The sequence below is a fragment of the Sarcophilus harrisii genome, chromosome 5 (assembly GCF_902635505.1).
Source record: "Sarcophilus harrisii chromosome 5, mSarHar1.11, whole genome shotgun sequence".
In the NCBI taxonomy this organism is placed as follows: Eukaryota; Metazoa; Chordata; class Mammalia; order Dasyuromorphia; family Dasyuridae; genus Sarcophilus; species Sarcophilus harrisii.
Window position 1 is genome coordinate 215,565,786 of NC_045430.1, and position 23,159 is coordinate 215,588,944.

Consider the following 23,159-nt stretch of genomic DNA (forward strand, 5'->3'; position numbering starts at 1 on the left):
GGCGATTTCAGGACATTTCTTAATTAACTGGTTCTAGGATCTTATGACAGTCATCATAAGAAACTTTGTCCTTGTATCTTATCAAAATACCTTTTTGAGAAAAAATGCTCACCATAATTCCCAATGCTCATGTGGCTTACAAGTACAATTTACAAGTAAATTTAATTTTTATAAAAAAGATACATTTTAAATGCACTACTGGCATTGTATCCTTAAAATCATCCTTTTATAAAACAAATAATTAACCACTAAAAAATTTTCATACATTGATTTCACTTAAAAGAAATGTTTCCAATTCAGCCTTGACTTGAGTCTGCATAATCTGCCTTTTAAAATTTTAGTTTACAAAAGGATAATTTTCAACATTTATAAGCAAAAAGCTTATAATCCACATAAGTGATCATCTAATCCCTAATTCTTCCATCTTTTTAGATGAAGAGCTTCAAACTGCCAGTGAAAAGTGACTGAGATACCTTCCTATTATTAAAAAAAAAAAAAAAAAGTATTTTCATGGAAGGAGGTAGTGGTATGAGGATTCCTATATTTCTAAGAACTAATTGTATATGTGGGGTAGGGGAAAACCCCACAATGCTTCTTAAGATTCAAACTATTACAAAAATTAACTATTAGTTATCTGATAGGTAGAGGAATGGCTCTAGACATTTCTCCCAAATATTGCAAATAAGCTTGCTATTTGCTTTTCCATTCTTGCTAACTCTTAAATTAATAAACATAATATGCTATGTATAATCACATCCCCATTTTGCAAATATGAAGCTTTTATTGCAAGGTCTGAATGCATAACTAAAATTTAATGTTCTCATTGGCACTAACAGTAATGTTTCTCAAATCAAAAGCCTTAATTTTTTTTTTTAATCACCCAATCAATTCTGCTGCCATTGTTGTCACTTTTTAGATCTTAAATGTAAGATTATCTAGATTTAAAAGCTATATCACAGGTCAGTTGTGATAAACTGACAATCTTAATCCCAATATAGCATATAAAAGGCTGTCTTCAACTTTAAAAATAGGCATCTTCCTGTGATAGAAAATATGAAGGAAGTGTTCCTGGTCTCCCAGAAATGCAAAATCATCAGACTACACAATAATTAGAGAATTTTTGAAAGAGAAAAGATTCATACCTGAGTTCAAACATCTCTTTCTACTTAGAGGAAAATTTAGCCAACGTGGTAGGAACTTATCACCTCCAGAATTACCTCTCGAGAGTAAAGTGTATTAATACAAGAATGATAGGTTTCTTAAGCAGCTTCTCCAAGTCTTTTTTCTTCTTTTCTCTGAGAGCTAAAATGAAGTAAACTGACTAGAATATAACTATCTCTTCCTAATACTGTTGCAATTGGAGAAAGCAGGACACTAATGAGTGAGACTCTGAAGGAAGCCTCATGTTGTAATCAATTATTCCTATACCAGATAGTTTGAATTCACCAGCATTACCCAAGCCTAAAGATTTTCTCTCTTTGGATGCCGTCATAGTTTTGAAGCCTCATTGCTTGCTTACTGAATCAATATTATTATGAGTTAATTTTATGCTCTTTTGTTTTATTTCTTTTGTAGGAAAAGTGTTTGCCAACACTGATGATTCAGTCTGTCTGCTAGGGATGCGTACACGAAAACTTATTTTCCAACCTGTGACTGAATTGAAGAGTGAAACAGATTTTGAGTAAGTAAACAAATTTAACTTCCACAAAAGCTGTACCCTTAACAATGCAACATTACAGTTCCAAAAGCTAAGTGAAAATTAAACTGATCTAGAAAGATTAAATATAGCTTTAGGTATGGTTACAGTTCAGAGAAATAGTGACCCATAAAGGTTACCATAATTTTTCTGCACAGTAACAGGGAAAAGTCAATCAATTCAGTCAACAAATATTTATTAAATGCCTGCTACAGACCAAACACTCCAGCTAAGTGCTATAAGTACAAAGAAAGGTGTAAAACACTATGTAATTACAGTGACTACCTGTAAATAATTAGCTGAATAAAAGATAAATAAAAAAAAAATCAAGTTAGATAACATGTCAGTGTTATATAAATTCTAGTTATTGTTATTGAGATAAGCTGAAATGAAAGGCAGGATAAGCTTGGTAATCCTGAGAGGCCTCCTGCAGAAGGTAGGATTTGAACTAAGTCTTAAAGAAAGCATGAGACAACCACAGCAAAATTGCAGAAATGAAAAATGGCAATGTGTTCAAAGAACTGCAAAGAGGCCAGGGTAGCTTGACCATTGAGTCTGCATTAGAGAATAAGGTATAAAAAGTCTGCAAAGATAGGACGGGTCGAAGGTATGAAGTCTTAAATGACAGAATTTTATGTGTGATTCTAGATGTAAAAAAAAAAAAGGAGGGGGGAGAACAGAGAGTATTAATAATCATGGAGTTCTTAAATTATTTGTAAATAGTTTTAACTGATAATATAATGCTAGTAAAATGAGGCATCATTGGTATAAATTATTGGCTTAAATAAAACAGAAAACATATAAACTGTAGGTGAATGGGAGTTCATGGATTCTCCTAAGGCAGATGTGAATAACTTACCTGAATTAATTTCATCATTTACCCCAAAACTAGAACCCTTACCTTATAGGGCATTTAATTACTTCATTATGGGTCTTGTAAAAGTGTCATCAGAACATAATGCTCCATCATCTCTTACAAAAGATAAACTTGAAAAGATCATCAAAACTAAGTCATTATAGATGGACTTCATTGTAAGGAATTCAATCTGGATCAAAAAATGAGAGATTTCCCCAGATTCTGCAAATTTCACAGAAATTTCATGCTTGTGCCCTCCTCAAGAAAGCAGATTCTTTTTCATTTTCTTTCCATTGCTAGTACTTAGTATTTTACTACACTATGGTAACCTCACTAAAGATAGATAATGAATAAGACTGGTGTATATCTGGAAAGCTGAGTTGTACTTTCACTGCCCTTAAACTATTTACTACTAAAAAGCTTTATTTTATTTTTCTGGCAATACTATAGCATTGGGCTGTTGAACACCATATTGTTAGAATCACATCTCAGGAGTCAAAATACAGTAGTAAAAGCAAGGGAAATATAAGCAAGTATGATCATTGTATTGGCAATAGTGATCTAAGCCATGATTGAGTTGTACATTTTTTAGTACTTCATTTGGATAAGAAGAAGAGAGAGGGTTATGCTGGTATCCATTACACATGAGAATCACCCAGGGACCTTTAGTGTACTGGGGAAATCCCCTGGAAAGAATTAATAGAAACACTTGAGCGTATCACAGAATTACAAAATATGAACAGTTTATCATCTGTACCATTGCACTGAGTTTGACCAAGATTTAATAAAGTATGCCATCTAGATTAAGGGACATGATTTTCAGAGATGTAAGTGAATTGGCAAATGAAATGAACTACTTCCAAAAATTTTGCTCTCCTTAATTCAATTTTCTTAATCACAAAGAAACTATCTTCTATGAGACTAAGAAAAATAAAAATCTGATGACAGAATACAGCATTAACATTGCCATGAACTGCTTTCTTCCCTTACACCAACAGGCACAGAATTCCCAAAGAACAATGGTGGTTGAAACTACGACCTTTGATGAAAATTTTGGCCAAGTACAAAATCAGCTATGATGTTTCTGATTCAGGTCAGCTAGAACATGTACCCGGCTGTGAGATTGGACAAATAGAAACTCAAACTGCATAAAGATAATGTTAAGATTAGATAATAATGTTGTAAGTCATGACAGTAGATCATATTGAATGTCTGTAATGATGCTTTAGAAATTTTTGGTCACTGCTGTTTTTTGTAACACTTAAGTTATTGTGTCAGCACTTTATGCACAAAAAGGATTATGTTGCGATTTTTTTTCCAGTATTGTGTTAGCTGTTAAATATTCAATCACTAACTACAAAATACCAATTATCAATATCACCCTTATTTCCTAATTACCTAGTGATCACTATAAATAAATAACTCAAATGCAAAATAATGAACATATTATGAAGTAAATCTCTTATGTACTTTGTATCAAAACTTATTTCTACAAAGAACATATGTAGATTGTTTTGTGTCCAGCTAAAGATGTGTATATATCTAAAGTGGAATTAAAGTGAATATTGCAACCATAATTGTATATTTGTGAAAAGTAAACTTAAACAATGTCAAAAACAGGCTTGGTTCCAAAAGTGATAAATCACTTCGCCACAATCTGCAGTATTTTCATTTCTCCAAAGACAGTTTTGAAAAAGTTAATACTGAATCTATGGTTATAAATATAGTGACTTTAATGAATAACTCTAAACAAAACTTAGTAGCTTTCATGTTTTTAACTGGTTTTTAACTGGCAACACAGAATTTAGTTTAGATATATAACATTTGAACAAACAATTTCGATTTTTTTTGTTCTCAGTGATAAACTATGAGTTAAATTTTTAGTGGTTCAAAGATTGGAAGTGTTCAAGTTCTGAGCTAAAGAACATTATAGGGGCAACTAGGTAGTACAGTGAATAGAACAACAGCCCTGAAATCAGGAGGACCTGAGTTCAAATTTGGTCTCAGATACTTAACACTTCCTAGCTGTGTGACCCTGGGCAGGTCACTTAACCCCAGTTGCCTCAGCAAAAAAAAAAAAAAAAGTAGCATTATGTAGTAGGGGGGAAAAAAATCAGCATATGGCAATAGCAGCCTTGAATAAGGAGAAAAGGTAATCTTATTTCTATCAAAGTCCTATGAATAGGCAACAAAGAGTCCTCTTCCCTTCTCCTCCAAAAAAACCCAGCCCAAATTAGCATAAAATTTTACTACATAAGTGATAAAATATATTCAAGCCCTTAATTATAGGAGATCTCGGTTTTGTTATTTTCCAAATTGCATGATTTGAAGCAAGTCACTTAACTACTTAAAGGCCAGTTTTTTCACCTATGCCATATGAATTAGATGCTTTTTGATGACAGTTCTAAATTGCTATGGTTCTCAGCTCTGCCAGAAGACTTAAAGTAAGGAGAAACAACTATAAGTAGGGAGAGATGAAAAATTAACAGATATCAGAAGATGGAGAAAAGAAAAGGCTCCCCAAACTCCTTTAACACTGATGTTTTTTCAAAAACACAGTTTAGTGGAGGTGGGAAGTTTAGCATTTTGAAGAGAATAAAAGAAGATATTAGAAGGTTCCATTCATTATATTTAGAATAAGGGCTTGTTTAAATATCTTATCTTTGTAACACTGTCTTTTATTTTGATTCAAAAACATTATTCTGACCAAAAGTCCATGACATAAGAAGCAGCAGACAGTTAATTTGTTTCCTTAAGAATGCCTGAAGAATAGTATACAGGCCAATAAATAAACAGGTGAAATTAGGAAGGAATAAGAAAGATCTCAAAGATACTCAAATAGAGACTTTTAAGTCAAATTCATTTGAGTTCATAGCGAAATACGAAATGAACAGATTGAGAGAAAAAAAGAAAACAAATAAACTTACCGATTAGCCCTAGATAAAACTAGTGAGATATTGATACTCATATTAAATCAAAACAGTGCTGAAAATAAATAACCAAAGCACATCTGGGTCAGATTCTTTTTTTATTTCTAAAAATAACAACTACTTAAAGGTATGAAGTTGACATGCCAATTGGGGCCTACACAGTTAAATAAAAACACTGCCCTGGAAGTTTAAAAATATATAGTTTATACATTTTAAAGCTTAGTTATAATCTCTTCAATTAGGCCATTATATTACATAATCATTATTTTTCCTTCATGATTGGCAAAGTTTTGTCCTCAAAGTTAATGTTCTTTGACATAATTAAGTTCTGAATATGAAAGTGTATGTGATAAATTTTTGGACAAAAGTTATTAATGATTGTGACCCATTAAAATAAATATAGGTTGAGTTTAATAATTAAAGAACCTATGTGATAGGTTTTCATGTAAGCTCTAATTATTTTGAGACTTTTTAGTGTACTATCTTATTACCCATGATGGGTCTTTATCAATGTTTGCATTATCTGGTCCGAGTACTGCTAATCCTCTTGTGCTCTTTCCAATTCTAAGGTATCTGAAATAGAAACAGAGAGGGTAATAAGTTTAGAAGAAAAGACTTTAGCCATTATTTTAACAATAATGTCATTTGTGTAATGAAAATTGATACCCTTTTAAATTCTTATTTTCACTGAAATACTACTATTCGAAAGTTAATATCTGAAAGAAAACCACATGCAGAATAATTTTTTTAAAACATACTCACTTATCGCTAACATTAGTAAGGTGTTCATGACTAACACCAAAAAGTTGTTCCCTGTGTGCCTGCTTCATCTCATCTGAAAGCCCATATAAGAACTGGTCCATTCCTGAAAATAAAGCCAAATTTCAAAAAATCACATTAGAGCAATGGCATCTTTCACACTTCACAAAAAATGACAGAATTCAACATACTTAAGCAGAAGGCCTATTTTTCCCATAGGTAGAGCTCAATGCAAAAATCATTATAAATTTAAGATTTAGCTTTGTCAATCAACAACCATTTATTAAATATCTGTGTCAAACAGGTGACACGGTAAATAGAGTGTTGGGCCTGGAGTCAGGAAGTCTCATCTTCCTGGAGTTCAAATTCAGCCTCAATTTCCATGAAAACTCCAGATGGGGACATAAATGAAGAGTTTGACATGACTGAAAAACAACCCATCAAGAAATGGATCAAAATAATAAGAATGCAAATGAAAAAATGAAACTTCTATCTTGAAAGGGTTGTAAAGTCTCATAGATATAGAGGCAGTTAATAAGTAAAAATCTTGCTTTGTAGGATAGAAGGGAATGCAAAAAGGTTTTTTTTAAAGATTTTTTTTAAATTAAATCTTTTTAAATTAAGGTCCCAGATGAAAAACATGCTTTGCTGTCCAAAAAGGGTACATTAAAAGAACAACTATTACTTCTCTAGCATTGTATCTAGTAATTGGAAAATTCCATGACTGCTTTTTAGAACTGTTTCTACAAACACACACAATACTTTCCTCCTACCTTTGTCTGAAGGTGCAACTGGGGCATCTACAACTGAAAAAACTGACAGTTTTGCTTCTTCAATATCCACATCTGTGAATTTTCCAGACTTGGCCCAACTGACAGCTTTTTCAAAAGACTGGAGAGTTTGTACTGAATTTGGATCCCTAAATAAAATGATTGAAAAAAAAATGTTTTACATATGAAATTTAGAAAATGAATAACTACAGTTTGGTTACTCTTTCTTTAAAAGCCATATTTGTCCACACTCACACTTTCAAATTGCAACCCTCCCACACATTAGTAGTAGTCCATTTTCACAGGAGTTGCTATGGCCAAAAGAAAACAAACTTATAATGATGAGCTTCTCTGAATTTAGTGTATTTAAGTCTTTGACACTGAAGAGGACCTACAAGAGCTTGTGCTCCACTTGTGCCTCTGGCCACACAGGAAGGCTTTTTATACAATGATAAAACTTCACAGTAGGTCTTTAAGGGAAGGATTGTCATTGAATTCTTTTTAAATAGAAGCATAGTTTACTTGTCAAAGGATCTCTTCATTTTATCAGTGAGAATCAACAGGGATCTGAGTATGAAAGAGGGCTCTGAAACAGATCCTACTACAAGCTGAACATTCCACTCTCTATAAAAGACATTTCTATCAATGACCATTATGCATTATATATATATATATATATATATATATATTGGACAATTTACCTGTAAGAGTAAAAGGTGAATATCCCATTACTGCTCAATTTGGCACCTCCACCATATGCACCACCTTTTTCTCTGATTTCTGTATGTAAGAACTTAGCAGTCATCAAACGTGCAAGGATCTTAAGACTGGAAAAAATTTTTAAAAGTTAAAATACATAAAACATTTAAAATTTTTAAACATAGAGGGTTAGGATCTATATGATCTCACTGGTACAGAAAATTGACAAATAAGGAAGCTCCCACATTGGCTAACACTAATAATCTTAAACAATTGCCCAGGGCACTGAGAGGGTAAGAATTTTACCCAGGCTCAGACATCAGCGACTGGGTGTAAAGCCATGTCCCTCAGATTTCAAGGCTAATTCTCAATTCGTTGCCACACTCTCTTCTCTCTCATTCCTCATCCCTCAAATTCACTTATTTTAATTCTTGCTATTAAACAAGTTATGTTTTACATTAAAATGTTATTTATCAGAGATCCTTTACATGATTATGAATACAGTAGTCCAATCTTTAAGTCCAGAAGCATCTGTTATGTGCTTACTATGAGCCAAATACTATAAAACAAAAATCTTTCATTATCCAAAACTAATTTTATTCAGTTAACTAAAAAAAAGACTGCTTTATCATTTGCTGGGAGGATCTCTTCATAACTCACTGTATATAAAAACATAACATGTCAGGTGCTAGGGATACTAAGACACTAAACAAATAGTTCTAGACCTCAAGAAACTTAATTGTATTGGGAAGATTCAAGATATATATGTGGAGGAGTAAATGGTGGTTCTTCTAGAAGACAATCAAAATGACATCATTAGATGTTAGAATCAAGTTAGCGTGTCTGACTATAGCTGATTAGACCAATATGAACTTGGAATACTTTGTCATAGATCAGATACAAATAGTCCCTATGAATATCCATTTGGGGGATAGTCTCTTAATTTACCTTGAGCAACTCATGTTTCTTCTGAGCTAATTCAATTCTGCTTTGCTCATAGAGCATAGTACCTTCTCTGATGAGGGCATGCCATTCTGGGTGGTTCTGGACCAGTGTCTCCTAGTCATACAATCAATTCTCAAGTTTTTAAGAGACCTTGGGAATGCTTGTATCACTTTCTTGGATCACCTTATAAGTGCTTGCTCTGTTTAAGTTTTCTATAAAATAGTCTTTTTGGCAAGTATACATTTAGCATTCAAACAATGTGGCCAACAATGGAGCTATCTCTCTACAGTCGAGTTGTAATGCTTGGCAGTTTCATTCAAGAAAGGATCTCAGTGTCTGGTATCTTATCTTGCCAAGTAATCTTCAAAATCTTCCTAAGACAATTTAAATGGATGGAAGTGATTCAGTTTCCTGAAATGGCACTGGGAGACTGTGTCCAGGTTTCACAGACATATAATAACGGAGGTCAGCACAATGGCTCTGCAGATCTTTAGTTGGTAGTCGGTTGGGACACGGTTTTCACCAGATTCTCCATCCCCACATCCTGGTTCTTCTTTTAAAAGAAGATGGTTTAGGATTGAAATACTGCTTAAAGGTAGAGGGGAATGGTTAGGGGACCTTTCCTTTTATTTTCCTCGCACTCTTTACCTCCTCCATAGCCTTCATTTCAAAAGAAAGGAGTCCTAGTAGTTCTGACAATACATGTCAACCTCATTATCAATGTGGACATCTCTGGAAAGTATACTGCCAAGGTAAGTAAACTTATCCACAGTATTCTTAATTTGTCCATTTGTTGTAACCAAAGGTTCCACATATGGATGCTGATGAACTGTGTTTTCTTGGTGTTAATTGTTAGGCCAAAATTATCACAAGCAGCAGAGAACTGATCCGTACTCTGGTGCATCTCAGCTTCAGAGGCTGAACTGAATGCATAATCATCTACAAACAAAAAATCATTCACCAATACTCTCCACTTAAGTCTTGGATTGTAGCCTTTTCAAATTGAAGACTACCATCAGTGCAACAGCTGACTTGTCCCCACTGACATCATTTGATAATATGACTAAAAACATCACGCTAAAATGCATGGGTGCAAGCACACAGCCTTGTTTCACTGCACTGATGCCTGGAAAAGCTCTGGAGTATTGTCCATTGTCCAGAATTAGAAGCATGCCAATTGACATCTCACTCTGGTGAATTTCTTTAGGCAATCAAATTTTGACAGTTTTCCATAAACCTTCTCGATAGTAACAAAGGCCTTGGCCAGATTTACAAATATTGTATATACAAACTCTGTTCTGCTCTGGCATTTCTCCTGGAGTTGTTGGGCAGCAAACATTATATTGACTGTTCCTCAGCCATACTAACTCTCAAGTAGATAACCACTTTCCAAGAGTAGGATCAGCCTATTAAGGAATTCTCCGGCAAGAATCTTGCCAGCTGTGACTAAGAGAAAGGACCTCCCCCACCTCCCATGATTGTCACAGCACAATCTTATAAAGAGGTCAATGGAAGTATCCTTAAACTCCTGAGGCATATCCTCCTCTGCCATATATATTTCAGTCAGATTTTGTATTGATCAATGAACACCACCCCTTCCCTGTAAATCTCAGCTGGAACAGAATCAGCAGCAAGCACTTTGCCACATTCAAATCCTCTTCTTCAGTTGGAATTTCAGCTAGGGAATGACTGATTTCAACTTGAGGTTAACAAGTCAATGGCTTGAAAAATCAGCCCATCTCTCTAGGATCATGTCCTAATCACTAATCAATGTATCTCCATCAGCATCATAGATCTTTGGTCCATAAATAGCCTTCATAAAAGCTCTATGGACTGTTACTATCAGCATAAAACTTAATTTCATTTCTCTAGTCTCAATTTCGCATCTAAGTTTTGATTGTACTTTACTTTTGACAATAGAATGCTACTTTCTTAGAGATGGATATCTTATCCTGCGGGTATACCCTATGGAGTTCTCATTTCATCATGAGATGAATTATGAATCATGCTAACTGAATCATTTCATTTAGCAGCTTCTGGATTTCTCCATCATTTTCATCAAACCCAGTCCTAATACGAGTATTCTAATCCAGAGGAGCAGATGCACTGCTGTACACCAAATCTCTTGAGAGCTATCTTCTTCACTGTTGCCAACTGTGTGTTGGCTCAACTTACTCTACAAGTTAGCAACAAACTGCCCACTCTCAGAGAAGTATTCTGTTGACATTAATTTTTCTAGTACTCTTTTTGCCTTGGGGTCCCTGCTTTTGTTCTTTTGTTGAATGCAAATATTGGAGAGAGGATAAGTCTAATTAGTCCAGCACTCTACATCAAGAGAAAGAATCCCGTCTTTCTCCTTACAATCACAGTCTGTTAAATGCCAGTGTTTGCTATGAGGGTGCATCCATGAAGTTTTATTGCACTTAATCAAATGGAATACTGTCTTCGTGATAGATGGTCACAAGATGCACAAATCTTCAGTAGTAATAAACAGGTGCTGCTGTTTCCACCTCCATTCCTCCTAAGGACTTCCTGCCATGTCTGGTAGTCAGAACCTACTAGAGCATTAAAATCTCCCAGAATTATAAACTTGTACTCTTTTGGCGCACTGAGGATAAGGGTCTCCAGGTATTCATAAGTTTTTTTCTTGGATCTCATCAGAATTTGTCATGGTGGCAACATAGGCACTGATTATGGTGGTGTAGGGCATTTTCCTGTAAGTGACAATCGCATCATCATAAGCTTATCATTCATTCCTTTTGGAAGGCACAAAAGTTTGTTTTACTAGATTAGTTTTAATTGCAAAATCTACACCAGCTTTATGGTACTCTCCTTCACTGTGGCCACTCCAAAAAAAAAAAAAATTATTTCATTCTGACTTCAGTAAACTGGATTCATTTGCCAACCTTGTTTCACTCAGGGCTGCTATTTGGATGTGACACTGTTGAGTTCTCTTGCAACAAGAGCTGTTCCTCTTTCAGGTGTACTGGACTTTGTGTTGTCTAGAAGGTGTGTACATTTCATGTACAGATGGTGAGCAGAATGGTGAGAGAAGTTTTTATACATTTTTTAGTGTTTCTACCACAGGGTGGGATCTGGACCTGCCATGGCAATCAAGGCAATGTTGGGTAAGCAGACAATGTTTAGGGTACAACTTCCAGGCCTGTCCTCATAATTGGAGGTGAGCAGCGTGATCCTTAAAACGCTGCTCAGACACCCAGGGGGCTGCCAACTCCCATGGCTGCTTCCTATGAGAAGATGACCCTCTGGCCTGGGCTGTCTGTGTGCAGGGCTGTGACTCCCAGAGTATCCTCACCTGCTGTTTCACCACTTGCCCTTTGCCACAGGACTTTGAGATAAATAGAAATGATAAAATTGTATGGGAATGTCTTTTGATTCAAGTGTAAACTGGATTTAAGTGAGGCAGAGTTGCATAAGGTTTTCGACCCTCACTCACTTCCAGAGTCATTACTATAGCAATGACTCTGTAGTAAGTGGTTAAGAAAGAATCAAAATGACTGGTGCTGACTTTAGGTAGAGTGCATAACCCTGGTGTCTTCGATGCCTGACCAAGCTCCAAGCGTCCACAGCTCTGGCTTTAGCTGCCTTCAAAATGTTCTCATCTGCCCATTCCACCAGGGGAGATCTACACGTGGTTGAGACAGACACCCCCCAACTCATCATTTACCCTGAAACTGGTTTAGCCCATCTGCTGAACATTTACTGGCCTACATGTTTTGTGCATGCTACAGTTTCTTGGAGCCAAGGGGAGAGATAAGTGGATCAGGTGGACCCCAGAGGTGGAAAGTAGCCCTCCCTCCAAGGGCACTAATCTTTCCTGCATGCCCTAAACTCTACATACCCACATAAATATAAATAATATGAAGGAACCTAAATACTGGGAGAGAAGAAGGCCAGATGACATCTAAGCTGAGCCATGAAGGAAGACTAGAAGTCTCATGAAAGAAAAAGTGAGAAAGTGCATGAGACATGATGGGGCACAGTTAAGTAAATGAAAACAAGTCAAAGACAGATGTGAAGTTTGGGAAACAGCTAGCAATCCCATTTGGATGGAATGAAGAGTACATGAAGGGATTAGGGTATAAGTAGACTGGTAACTTTCACTGATATGGGAAACTACAGGTTAGCACCTTCTCTACTAATTACAATCATAGAGAATGGGAAGAGGAAAGAGTTCATAAATTGATTTCAGAAGACCCAGGAACTAGAATATGGGACAAAAAAGATTTAATTTCACTAGTCCCTCTATTTCTTTGTAGTTCCAGGTATTTTATTTTATACATTTTTAAAAATTCTGAGAAGGGGGGGTCCACTGATGACTTTTGCACAGAAAGCAAAGGAGTCCATTACACAAAGAGAAGTTTTACTTTATTGTAAGGGCACTAAGAAGCCAAGGAAGGCTTTGGAGTGTAAGGGTGACAGAGTGTATTCATCAGCATCTTTTTGGAAGCCTGGAAGGAGGTTTCTACTGAAGAATCTCAGGAATTGGTAGTGGGATTTAAGTCACTTAACACTGTCATCATTAATTTGGGTAAAAGTATAGATATCAAGCTTATCAAATTTTAGATAATTACTAAGACTGGAAGATAATTAACACTGGATGACTGGAGGCTAGAACATTGAACAAATCCAATAAAATGTGTAAAGTCATACACTCAGGTTTAAAAAAATTTTATCTTCATAAGTTTGACTTATTATCTGGTTTAATATTTACTAAAAACAGCTACTATGTTCTGGTACTGTGCTAAGTGCTGCAGGAAAACAAAGTAGTCCCCGTGCTCAAAGAGCTTAAGATCTGCACTGAAGGAAAAATAACTAGAGAAAATTAAGTGTAAAATATACATAGACATTGGAAAGGTCAAGACATGCTTCCTGCTAGATGTGATGATAGGTGATGGGCTTCAAATGCCAAACAAAAGCCTAGAGCTTTTCAACCAGAGGAGGGGGCTCATTTAATTTTGCTTTCAGCTCTGGACTGTAGAGGAAAACAGATGAGAGGTGAAAGACCAATAAAGAAGTTAACAGCAACAATCTGAGACTGAAAACTTTAACTAAGGTGTAGGCTACATCAACATTATAAACCCTAAAAGGTTCACTACACATTGGGGAGGGTCTCTCTGTGGATTCTCATGACAACTCTGGGAAGTATCCCCATTTTACAAAGTGATTTATGCAGGATCACAAAGCTAGTTAAAGATCTGAAGCAAAATCTGAACTCACACCACAAAGGCTTGATCTAGGATAAAAGGGATGCCAAGAGAAGAGTTTGGATATGAAGAGATATTGTAGAAGAGGTATTGCAGAAAAAACAGGATGTGATCAGAGAGGAAGGAGGAGTTGAAGACACTGAGGGCTTGAAGTTGGTTGACAGAGAACAGTGATATCATCAAATCAGAAGACTGTGAGGAGAAACTTAATTATTAATAGTAAATATGTTTTCATCAGAATGTGAATGATTTGCCAGAAACGTTCCATAAATGCTCACTTTCTGAAAGGACATACATTAAGACAGTGGCCCAGGAAAAGTGACTTCTTTAAAGTGGGGGATGGAATGAATTCTAATTTGTGAATGCTTTCATTTCAGAATTTCTGTAAACAAAAGGGTACCTTTCTAGCTACATCATTTCCTTGGGCATTAGCTAATAAGTCTTTTTTGTCTAGAAAGTAATTTTTTGTGTTACATACCTGGCATAATCTGGATGTGTATAAGGAACAGTCCTAACACCTTCACCCACATAATTCACAGGGAAAGGAAGTACAAAATGAGTCTTCATCTGACATGGTTTAAAAGTAGGGTCCTAAAGAGAAAAAAAATGTCTTCAGTTTGTGAAATTTATTAAAATGAAGTATGATGACACTAAGTAAATAGATCTTAAAGAAAATATCACAATGATTTTAAGCGAAATCAATTATTTCTCCATGAAAAGTATTAATTTCAGGCAACTCTTCCATTTAATGCCATCATGAAAGATTCAATTTATAATGCTTTTTAAAATTTATAAACACTCTTTTAAAAATACACCCTGTAACAACACCATTTATACAAACAGTTGTGATCTCATTTCTTTTGATAAAACAAAATTTCTAGATTGTGCATAATGAAGCAAATGAATTTCATACATTTATGAAGAAAAATAATAGAAAGTAAAAAAGCAAAAAATGTCAGTAAAAAGTATCATTCCTGGGAGGTAGGGTTGAATATATATGTTTCAAAAAAATCTGAGCATAAAAAAAAAAAAAAATTCACAGGGAGGAAAAAATTCTAATCAATACTATTTCAACTAAAGTCCATGAAGACATATATACAAAAAACTTAAGTGTTACATAAAAATAAAAATAAGCTAAAAGTCCTACTATTATGTGGTATAGCCTTTTCACTGAGTAGCAAAATTTCCTAGACTGATATGGGACAATCAAGTCGTTAGAAAATTATGAGATACCATATGGTAGAGAAAAAAGAGAAATGAGTATATCAGGCAAGAGGTGTCAAACAGGGCCAGCATCACTCCTGGCAACATTTGAAAGTGGTTGAATCAAATGAAAATATGAGAAGAAATTAAATAAATACCAAAAAAAGACATAGATAATAGTAATTTGCCATATCCTAAGTCATGTCACTTACAGTTTTTCTATCCTCCATTAGTACTGGGTTTGGACTCAAGACCTGAGTTCAAACGTAGCCCCAGACACTTAGCAGTTACGTGACTCTGGGCAAATCACTTCACCCCTGTTTGCTTCAGTTTTCTCAGCTCTAAAATGGGAATAAAAGCACCTACCTCATAAGGTTGTTGTGAGGATCCAATGAGACATTAGAAATGAGACACCTTAAAGCACTTAGAATAGTCCCTGACATATAGTAAGTCCCTATATGTTTATTCTTTTCTCTTCCTTTTTCCTGCTTCTACTTAACAGATAATCAATCCTAAACTGTCTGAAGAAATGAAGGAAAGCACTTTTTACAATTTCTGTAAGTTCTGTAAATTAACATTTGCATAATATAGTTGTACTAAATTATTAACTTACAGTAATTAGTTTTCTTGTAGGTTGGGGACCATTTACTAAATTACCATCAATAGGTTTCTAGAAAAGAAAAACAAGCTTTCAAGTTAAACATAATTAAATAAAAAATAACTTTGCAAAGAATACACACACACACACACATATATATAATAACAATATATATATAATATAAGAAGCATAATTTCTTTACTTAATATCTCTATAACAGAAAAAAAAAAGATGCTTCTTGTCCTTAGTTCATTAGCCTCTTACTTTTTACAAGTTACCATCCAGTTGATTTTTTATTTTCCCCAAAGAATATAGATTCTTGATCCAAATTAAGTTTAAGTTTGCTGAATTAATTAAAGATAAAAATTAAATGTTTTGAAGTTTCATTTTCAAATTTTAAGCATGTGTGCAAATATTCCTATAACAGCTTTACTCACTTTTATTTTTACAGGACTAATTCAATACATTAAAACATTCCACATTGGAGTGAGAAACTTTAAACATGTAAGTAAATAATAAGTACTAAGAAGAATACGCACAAATGGTGACCTCCATTAAGAAAGAATACATTTAGATTTTGGAATATGAAACCAAAATAGTTAAAATATATTAATATTAAATATTATAATTATCAAATATTAATTTGTTATTTAAATTAATATTAACAATTAAGAATAAAAATTATTTTTTCCAAGAATTTTAAAAATTATAATAGAAGGGAGGGGAAAAGAAATTCTGATCATATCACAATCATGCTAAAAATTTTCAGTGTTTCCCTAACCTGTTTATTTCACTATCCCCTCTGTACCCTGCCAATGTGGGACCCATTCTGCAATTTCCTTTCTTCCTGAAGCTGCAGAGTCTGGCCAAATTCCTGTCTTTATATCACCATTCTGGGCAACAAGCATCAATTTCAACCTCCGCCTTGCCACTTTGCAAAAAGAGTAATGTACTAGATAATAAACTCAACTACAGAAGTAAAGAAGAAAGGGAACTTGCAGGATTGTGGGATTGTTTCAGATCTGAAGACAAGGAGACAGACAACCCCAGAATCACTTGGGGCTATAACTGAAGCAAGTAAATCCCCCAGTTTGGGAGGAAGCTGAAACAGCTCATAAGTCTGGTTCCCGGGGAGAAAGTCAGCATCTCAGGGAAAGAAATCAGAAGGAAAGAGATAGATAAGGAACTATAACAAAAAAAAAAAAAAAAAAAAAAAAAAAACTAGAACCACTAATGACCTAAGGGGAAAAATTTAAAATCTTAGCACACAAACAAATTGACAGGAAAGATAACTATATCAGAAAGAGAGATGGCTATCAAGAATTGCAAACTTCTCTAAGTAAATATTGCAAAAGAAAGAAAACGGATGGATACTTGAAAAAAATCAGAACCAAGTAGATTTCCAGGGAACCATAGCAGAATTTTGCCAAATGGTTGGAGAGAAATCAAAAGTTTTGAATGAAGTTAAAAGGGAACAAACCAAGAATCTGTAAACTTGTATAGCAAAAATAATCATCAGAATTAAAAAAAAAAATTCAATCTGGGATACTATCTCCAATGAAAGGACAACTGATTGAGAATAAATATTGACATTTAGGACAATCTGAAAGAAGAAAAATAAAAAGCAATAATAATGCTTACAACATACCCAAACACACACACACACACACACACACACACACCACACATCCAAACACACTGATATTGAAGAAAGGATGTAGAGACAAAGATAATATACCTATCACAACATAACTAGTTAAAAAACAAAACAAAACCCCCAAATCTATAATAATGACCCAGTAATCACTGAAATATAGTGATTTATACTTTACAATGATTTTTTAATTTATAGAAAAATTTTAGGCTATAATAAAAGTCCAACACACAAATGACTTTCTTTCTCTATATCTCATGATAACTCAAACTAATGAATATTTTATTATACCTGAAGAATAAATCATAAAATCTGCTTGCAAATTAAATCTTACCTCAATTACATGGGGTCGGACAGATTTTCTTTCCTTTTTACTTCGACCAAGGCTTTTTAAGAAATTTTCAATTTCTTTTCCTGCCTGGGACAGCTGTTGAGGGGCAGCATTCACTGAACATCTGTTTTAAAACATAAAATAAGCATACATGTATATAAATTGTACATATAAACTATGCATGTATGTATGTTATCAGTTAAGATACAACTCTGATGCCTCCCTCATTGTGGTGTGGTGATGACCCCAGGTTCTGAGGCAATGCCAGAAAGTACAAATCATTCTTCAGAGGGAAGATTTGACATTAGTCCCATTTTAAGGCTGTGGTTTCCAAGGATCAGCTTTGCTATGTAGAAAGAAGCTCATCACCAGCAGTCTGGCCACTAGGTGACATATGCTCTTATAGCACAAGGAAAAATACAAAATGAACTTCAATCCTTGGCGGCCCTCTTTTTCTGCTCTAAATCATTGGCAAAGTGATAAAAATGTGAGCAAAAGACAATAAAAATAAGAACTTTTAAACTATGTATAAATATTAACTACTAATACTTGAATGTGAGGTGTTTGTCCCATTATAAGCACTAGGATAAATTAATCTTTTCAGTCTCAAATGAGACAGTTTACCTTGATGCAAAGTATGAGAAGGAAATAGGCAGATTTCCACAAATGATAAGGCTTTCTCAAATGATGCTCTAGTACAGACCACATCTTTAATGTTAAGTCACACAAGAGACTGAAAGAGACTGAGAATAAAAGACCTCGGAATTCACTATACTGTGTAGAAAAAAATTTATTTTTCAAATCACTTAATCTGGCCAAACAAATTTCCACTATAAATGTTCTGCAACTAGGTATCTCCTAGGTATACATTAAAAATCATACAAGGCAGCCTTTATTCCTCTCTGAACTTTCTTTACTCTACCACAGCAACCACCTCACCCTCCAGGCTCTGTTAGCCTTTAATATCCTCACAACAGAAGTACAATTTTCCCTTTTGACCCTTTTCTCTGATTCTTCTTTGATCTGTCATTTCAAGACCTAATACCAAAGCCAAACATGACTGTTTTTACCTCTAGACTCTAGCCAAGATCTCTGAATTCTTCCACTGTGCTTCCTCCTTTCCTCCACCCCCTACCTTTTCAGCTTCCTTTTATGTGTTGTGTTCTTCCATTAAAATATTAGCACCTTGACAGAGCTTGCTTTCTCTTTGTTTAGAATTTCCAGAATTTAACAGAATGCTTGGTTTATAAAAAGCATTTAGTAAATACTTATTGATATGACATATGACAACTGTTAATAATAAGTAAAGTATAAAACAAGGAAATATTTGCTAGCCAAAAGTTATCAAGCACTGTGTGGATGATGTTCAGTACAGTGTACAAATCAATCTATGATTGATGAGATTGCCAATGTCCTTTTTAATGCATGACATTATGGTATTCTGCATCAAACCCTGGAACACAGCAAAGCCTACTAAACAGAAAGTATAATCCCTCCATATCATTCAGCATAAAAATTCACATAGGAAAAAAACAAGAGTTAAGAATGTTTATTGTCCATAATGTGATATATAGCTGGATTGAAAACCAACAGAGCTGTTCTATTAGAACTTAGTTTGGATAGATATTGAAGATAAACAATGAACAGGATCCAGAAATAAAACACATATCCTTATCAATGAAACAACTTTAAAATAACCAAATATTCCATATATTCCAGCTAATAATTTAATTTTATTTCTCTTTTTAAAAATGTGTATTTTATCAGAATGGTAAAGTTTTGGGTTTGTTGGTTTTTTTTTTTTAGGGGGGGGGAACCTAAAATTTCATTGGTTTAGGGCACTCTCTTTACAATACAGATCTGCCACAATCCTACAATTAGTGTTCTTGAGCCATTTCCTGGGGTGCTAAAAGGGTGAACTCCTTCCTTAGGGTATTATAGTATACATGCTATCTATATTTAGTTGTTAATTATTATATTGTGGAGATCTTTTTTTTTTTTTTTGATATTGATCAAAAAAAGAAACCAATTTATCACAGAAAAAAATTAAGAAAAAAATTCTGAGATGATAAACAAAAAAACACATTTAGCAAAAATTAGTAAATCACAAAGTCATTTATTTAGATATTTGAGAAATCATTAATTCTTACCGCATATTATCAGAATTTAATAAATATTTCTTGATACGTGGAAGTTTTCTGAGGACTGGCTTAATGTCTGACATTTCTGCAACTCTTTTCATTAGTCTTACCTAATCCAAAGCAAAGAAATACAGATATTAGAGGGAAAAGTTAAAATTAGTTATTAAATTTTTTTTTTGTTGTTAGTGAATCTTAAAAATTTGACAATAGTTTTTGTGAGTTGCTCATTCTGGTACATAGAAAACTTAAAAGTTTTCTTGCCAAATGTGGACAATAAGATAAAATTCTTTTAAGCACACCTGTTAGTACCTTTGACTTTTGTATAATTGGTTCATTTCAATAAAATGACCTCAACAAATGTTTATAAAGCACCTATTATTAAGTGAAGCCACATTGTGCCAGGTCCTAGGGATACAAAGACAAAAACCAAGTAGTCCTAGAACTCAGCAAGTTTTTATTCAACTAAAGAATTGCATTATATGCATAACTAAGAATGATACAAGATGTGAGAGGAGGGTACTAACCACATGGAAGCCAAATTATTCTTTCATGAAAGAGTTAACATCAATGCTGAACCTTGAAAAGAGTCAAGGATTGTGGAAGATGGAGTTGATAATCAAATTCATTCCCAGGAAGAGGAATGACTTTTATAAATGCCAGGAAGTGGAAGATATCCAGAATAATCAATTATTTCTTTACCTGATCCATGCCATTAAAGGTTTCTAATAAGTCTCCAGCAGGAGTGAGAGTTCTACTAGCTCTAATAGATGCATATAAATGACCAGAATTAGGAATTCCATTTGAAAGCTCTTGAGCAGACATTTTAACTAACACTTTAAAGTACTCTTCTTCTTCAAAGTGTGGGCTATGAAAAAAAAAAAAGAACATATTGTCAATCAAAAGAGAATCCTCTAGATAATAATGGACCTGAAAAACAATTTACCAAACAGTGATTATCTATACCCCTCCCAGGATAAGCTCATCACCTCTATACTCATCTCAATTCTTAATTCAAAACTTGACTTTTACCATCTCCCTCATCTTCCTTTCCCCTCAGTTCAGAGGGTTGGAGTCCAGAACACCAAACTCAGATTACTGTTTTGTAGCTGCTGCTTCCGCCTGATTTCAACTTCAAGAAACAAAACCATGCCTGGAATTCTTGCTTCTCCATCTCCTACCTTCTTTTGTGTATCGCTTCCCTATTTAGATTAATTGTAACCTTATAGATGGCAGAGATTTTTTTTTATTGTTGTTTTACTATTTGTATAATAAGATTAATCACCAAATAATGAAGTTGGTATAGCAACCCCTACTTCAAATACAAAGTACAAGATATATGTGACAAATTTATAATGGCTTAGCTCCATTTATGAGAAGTGGTTACAGACAAAAAGAAGAGGTAATATCGATACTAAAAATGGTAAATATGAAATAGATTTAAGAGAGCATAGAGTTAGCAAGGAAATGGGATTTTAACAGTTAACAATGGAAAAGACAAATTTCCTAGTGAAATTCACAATTAACCAGGAAAAAAGGGATTGTGTGAGATAGGAACATGCCATTAACTGGCAGGCTAAATCCAATGGGGAGTTTAGCACCCTAAAAGAGTTAGCTATAACAAGGAAAAAGACACCATGAGGCATGGGGATGAGATAGGAGGAAAGACACCCTAACACAGATATAGGGGAGGGGATGAGAAGAAAGATACCATGAGGCAGAATGTTATGACAGGCCAACCCAAAAGGGATTCAGCAAGATGCCATATGCCATGGGAGATTTATAGAGGAATTTTAATTTGGGGATCTGACATCATAACTTGGCTTTCTAATTGGATATAGTAAGGTGGGGTTACTTAAGACCTCCACAGGCTTTTAAAATGATTCCCGAGGCAGTGTCCTTCCCTCAGGAAGTAATCGTATCAATATTTCAGGCTTTCTCTGCCATCCTACCTCACCATTATCCCCAGCACTTAATAAATGTTTATTGAATTGAAATGGATCTATATTCAACTTGGGTATGCAACAATGAAAAATAACACAATCCCCATCTTTAAAATAATTACAATACAGTAAGTGATGTTAGACATGTACAACAATAACTACCAGTAGACCCTCTAATCATAGTCCATTAAATTAAATGAAATCAAACAAAGTTGCTTAAGAGGGGAATGAGGGAAGATTTTTTTTTAATTTGTTTTGTTTTTACATTACATTTATAGACTACTCCTGCCTTGTGGGAGAACTCTTGTAACAAAGTAAAGCAGTTGTTAGTAAAAGTCATCTGAGATACATGCAACATTACATTTTGTAGCACTCCATGAGCAAAATTTCTATTTCAATTATTTTTTAATAAATTTGTGCATAAATCAAAAGAAAATATATGTGTAAGGACATGTCTACATATGTATATATTTGGCTATACATGTATACATATATATGCGCATACATAAATATATACCTATATCTCTATATTTATGGATGCACTGAAATTAACCTTTCTCTCTTTCTCTCTAGATATCTATGTTTATTGTTCAATTTTTTCAGTTGTCTGATCCTTTATGACCTCATTGGGGTTTTCTTGGGAAACATACTGAAATGGTTTGCCACTGAACAGGGAAGATTTTGTGGAAGAGGTAGATATTGAATAAAGAGATGAACACTATCCCATCTACACATGAGAAGTACAATATAGGCAATCACAAAGAAAAAGGGCAGAACAAGTCTGAGAATAGCAAGTTGTCCCATTTGGCTGGTATACTGTGTACAAAGAAGAGTAAGAAAAACAGCTAGAAATTCCATGTGGAACCAAACCATATAAGATATTAAAAGCCAAGCTAAAATTTATGATGTATTTAATAGCCAATAAAGAGCAACTGAGGAATTTTAAACTTATTGAAAATCTACTTTGTATTATTTTTTCCCCCTGAGGCAATTGGGGTTAAGTGACTTGCTTAGGGTCATATAGCCAGGAAGTGTTGTATTTTAGGCCAGATTCGAACTCAGGTCCTCCTGACTTCCAGGATGGTGTTCTAACCACTACACCAACCAACTGCACCTTTGTATTAATTTATAGATTATGTAAAAATTTGTCATAATCTGGTCCAAAACCCAGAATTACAATTTTTAAAAAGTAAACTATCAAATATTAAGTACTATGACAACCCCCCCCAAAAAAAACAATGAAATTACTTTAATTCTTTCATTTCCGAAATACAGATTTCGAGAGTATTTAAAAGGTAATATTTTCTACAAGAAATCAAACCATATTACTTGTTAAATATTTCACTCCATAAATGCATCATATCTGATAGATTTCGATCCAGGCACAAAGACGAAAAAAGCACACCCTA

At 34.3% G+C, this 23,159-nt stretch overlaps 2 protein-coding genes across 7 annotated transcripts in view; one reads left to right on the top strand and one right to left on the bottom strand.

Annotated features, from left to right (window-relative positions):
- The window catches only part of PFKP (phosphofructokinase, platelet), a 78,234-nt gene extending 74,105 nt beyond the window's left edge, over nt 1-4,129 (top strand). For all 5 annotated transcript variants that reach the window (XM_012551197.3, XM_031939622.1, XM_031939623.1 and 2 more), the window contains 2 exons: nt 1,576-1,681; nt 3,551-4,129. In XM_012551197.3, the coding sequence (XP_012406651.1) occupies nt 1,576-1,681; nt 3,551-3,704 (260 nt within the window). In that variant the 3' untranslated portion in view covers nt 3,705-4,129. The remainder of the gene's footprint in view (nt 1-1,575; nt 1,682-3,550) is intronic.
- A 1,432-nt stretch (nt 4,130-5,561) lies between these two features.
- Nucleotides 5,562-23,159, bottom strand: part of PITRM1 (pitrilysin metallopeptidase 1) — a 42,221-nt gene continuing 24,623 nt past the window's right edge. For both annotated transcript variants that reach the window (XM_031939624.1, XM_031939625.1), the window contains 10 exons: nt 23,080-23,156; nt 20,510-20,675; nt 19,820-19,920; nt 17,673-17,793; nt 15,700-15,756; nt 14,362-14,474; nt 7,713-7,838; nt 7,015-7,160; nt 6,245-6,347; nt 5,562-6,055 (listed from right to left, as the gene is read on the bottom strand). In XM_031939624.1, the coding sequence (XP_031795484.1) occupies nt 5,962-6,055; nt 6,245-6,347; nt 7,015-7,160; nt 7,713-7,838; nt 14,362-14,474; nt 15,700-15,756; nt 17,673-17,793; nt 19,820-19,920; nt 20,510-20,675; nt 23,080-23,156 (1,104 nt within the window). In that variant the 3' untranslated portion in view covers nt 5,562-5,961. The remainder of the gene's footprint in view (nt 6,056-6,244; nt 6,348-7,014; nt 7,161-7,712; nt 7,839-14,361; nt 14,475-15,699; nt 15,757-17,672; nt 17,794-19,819; nt 19,921-20,509; nt 20,676-23,079; nt 23,157-23,159) is intronic.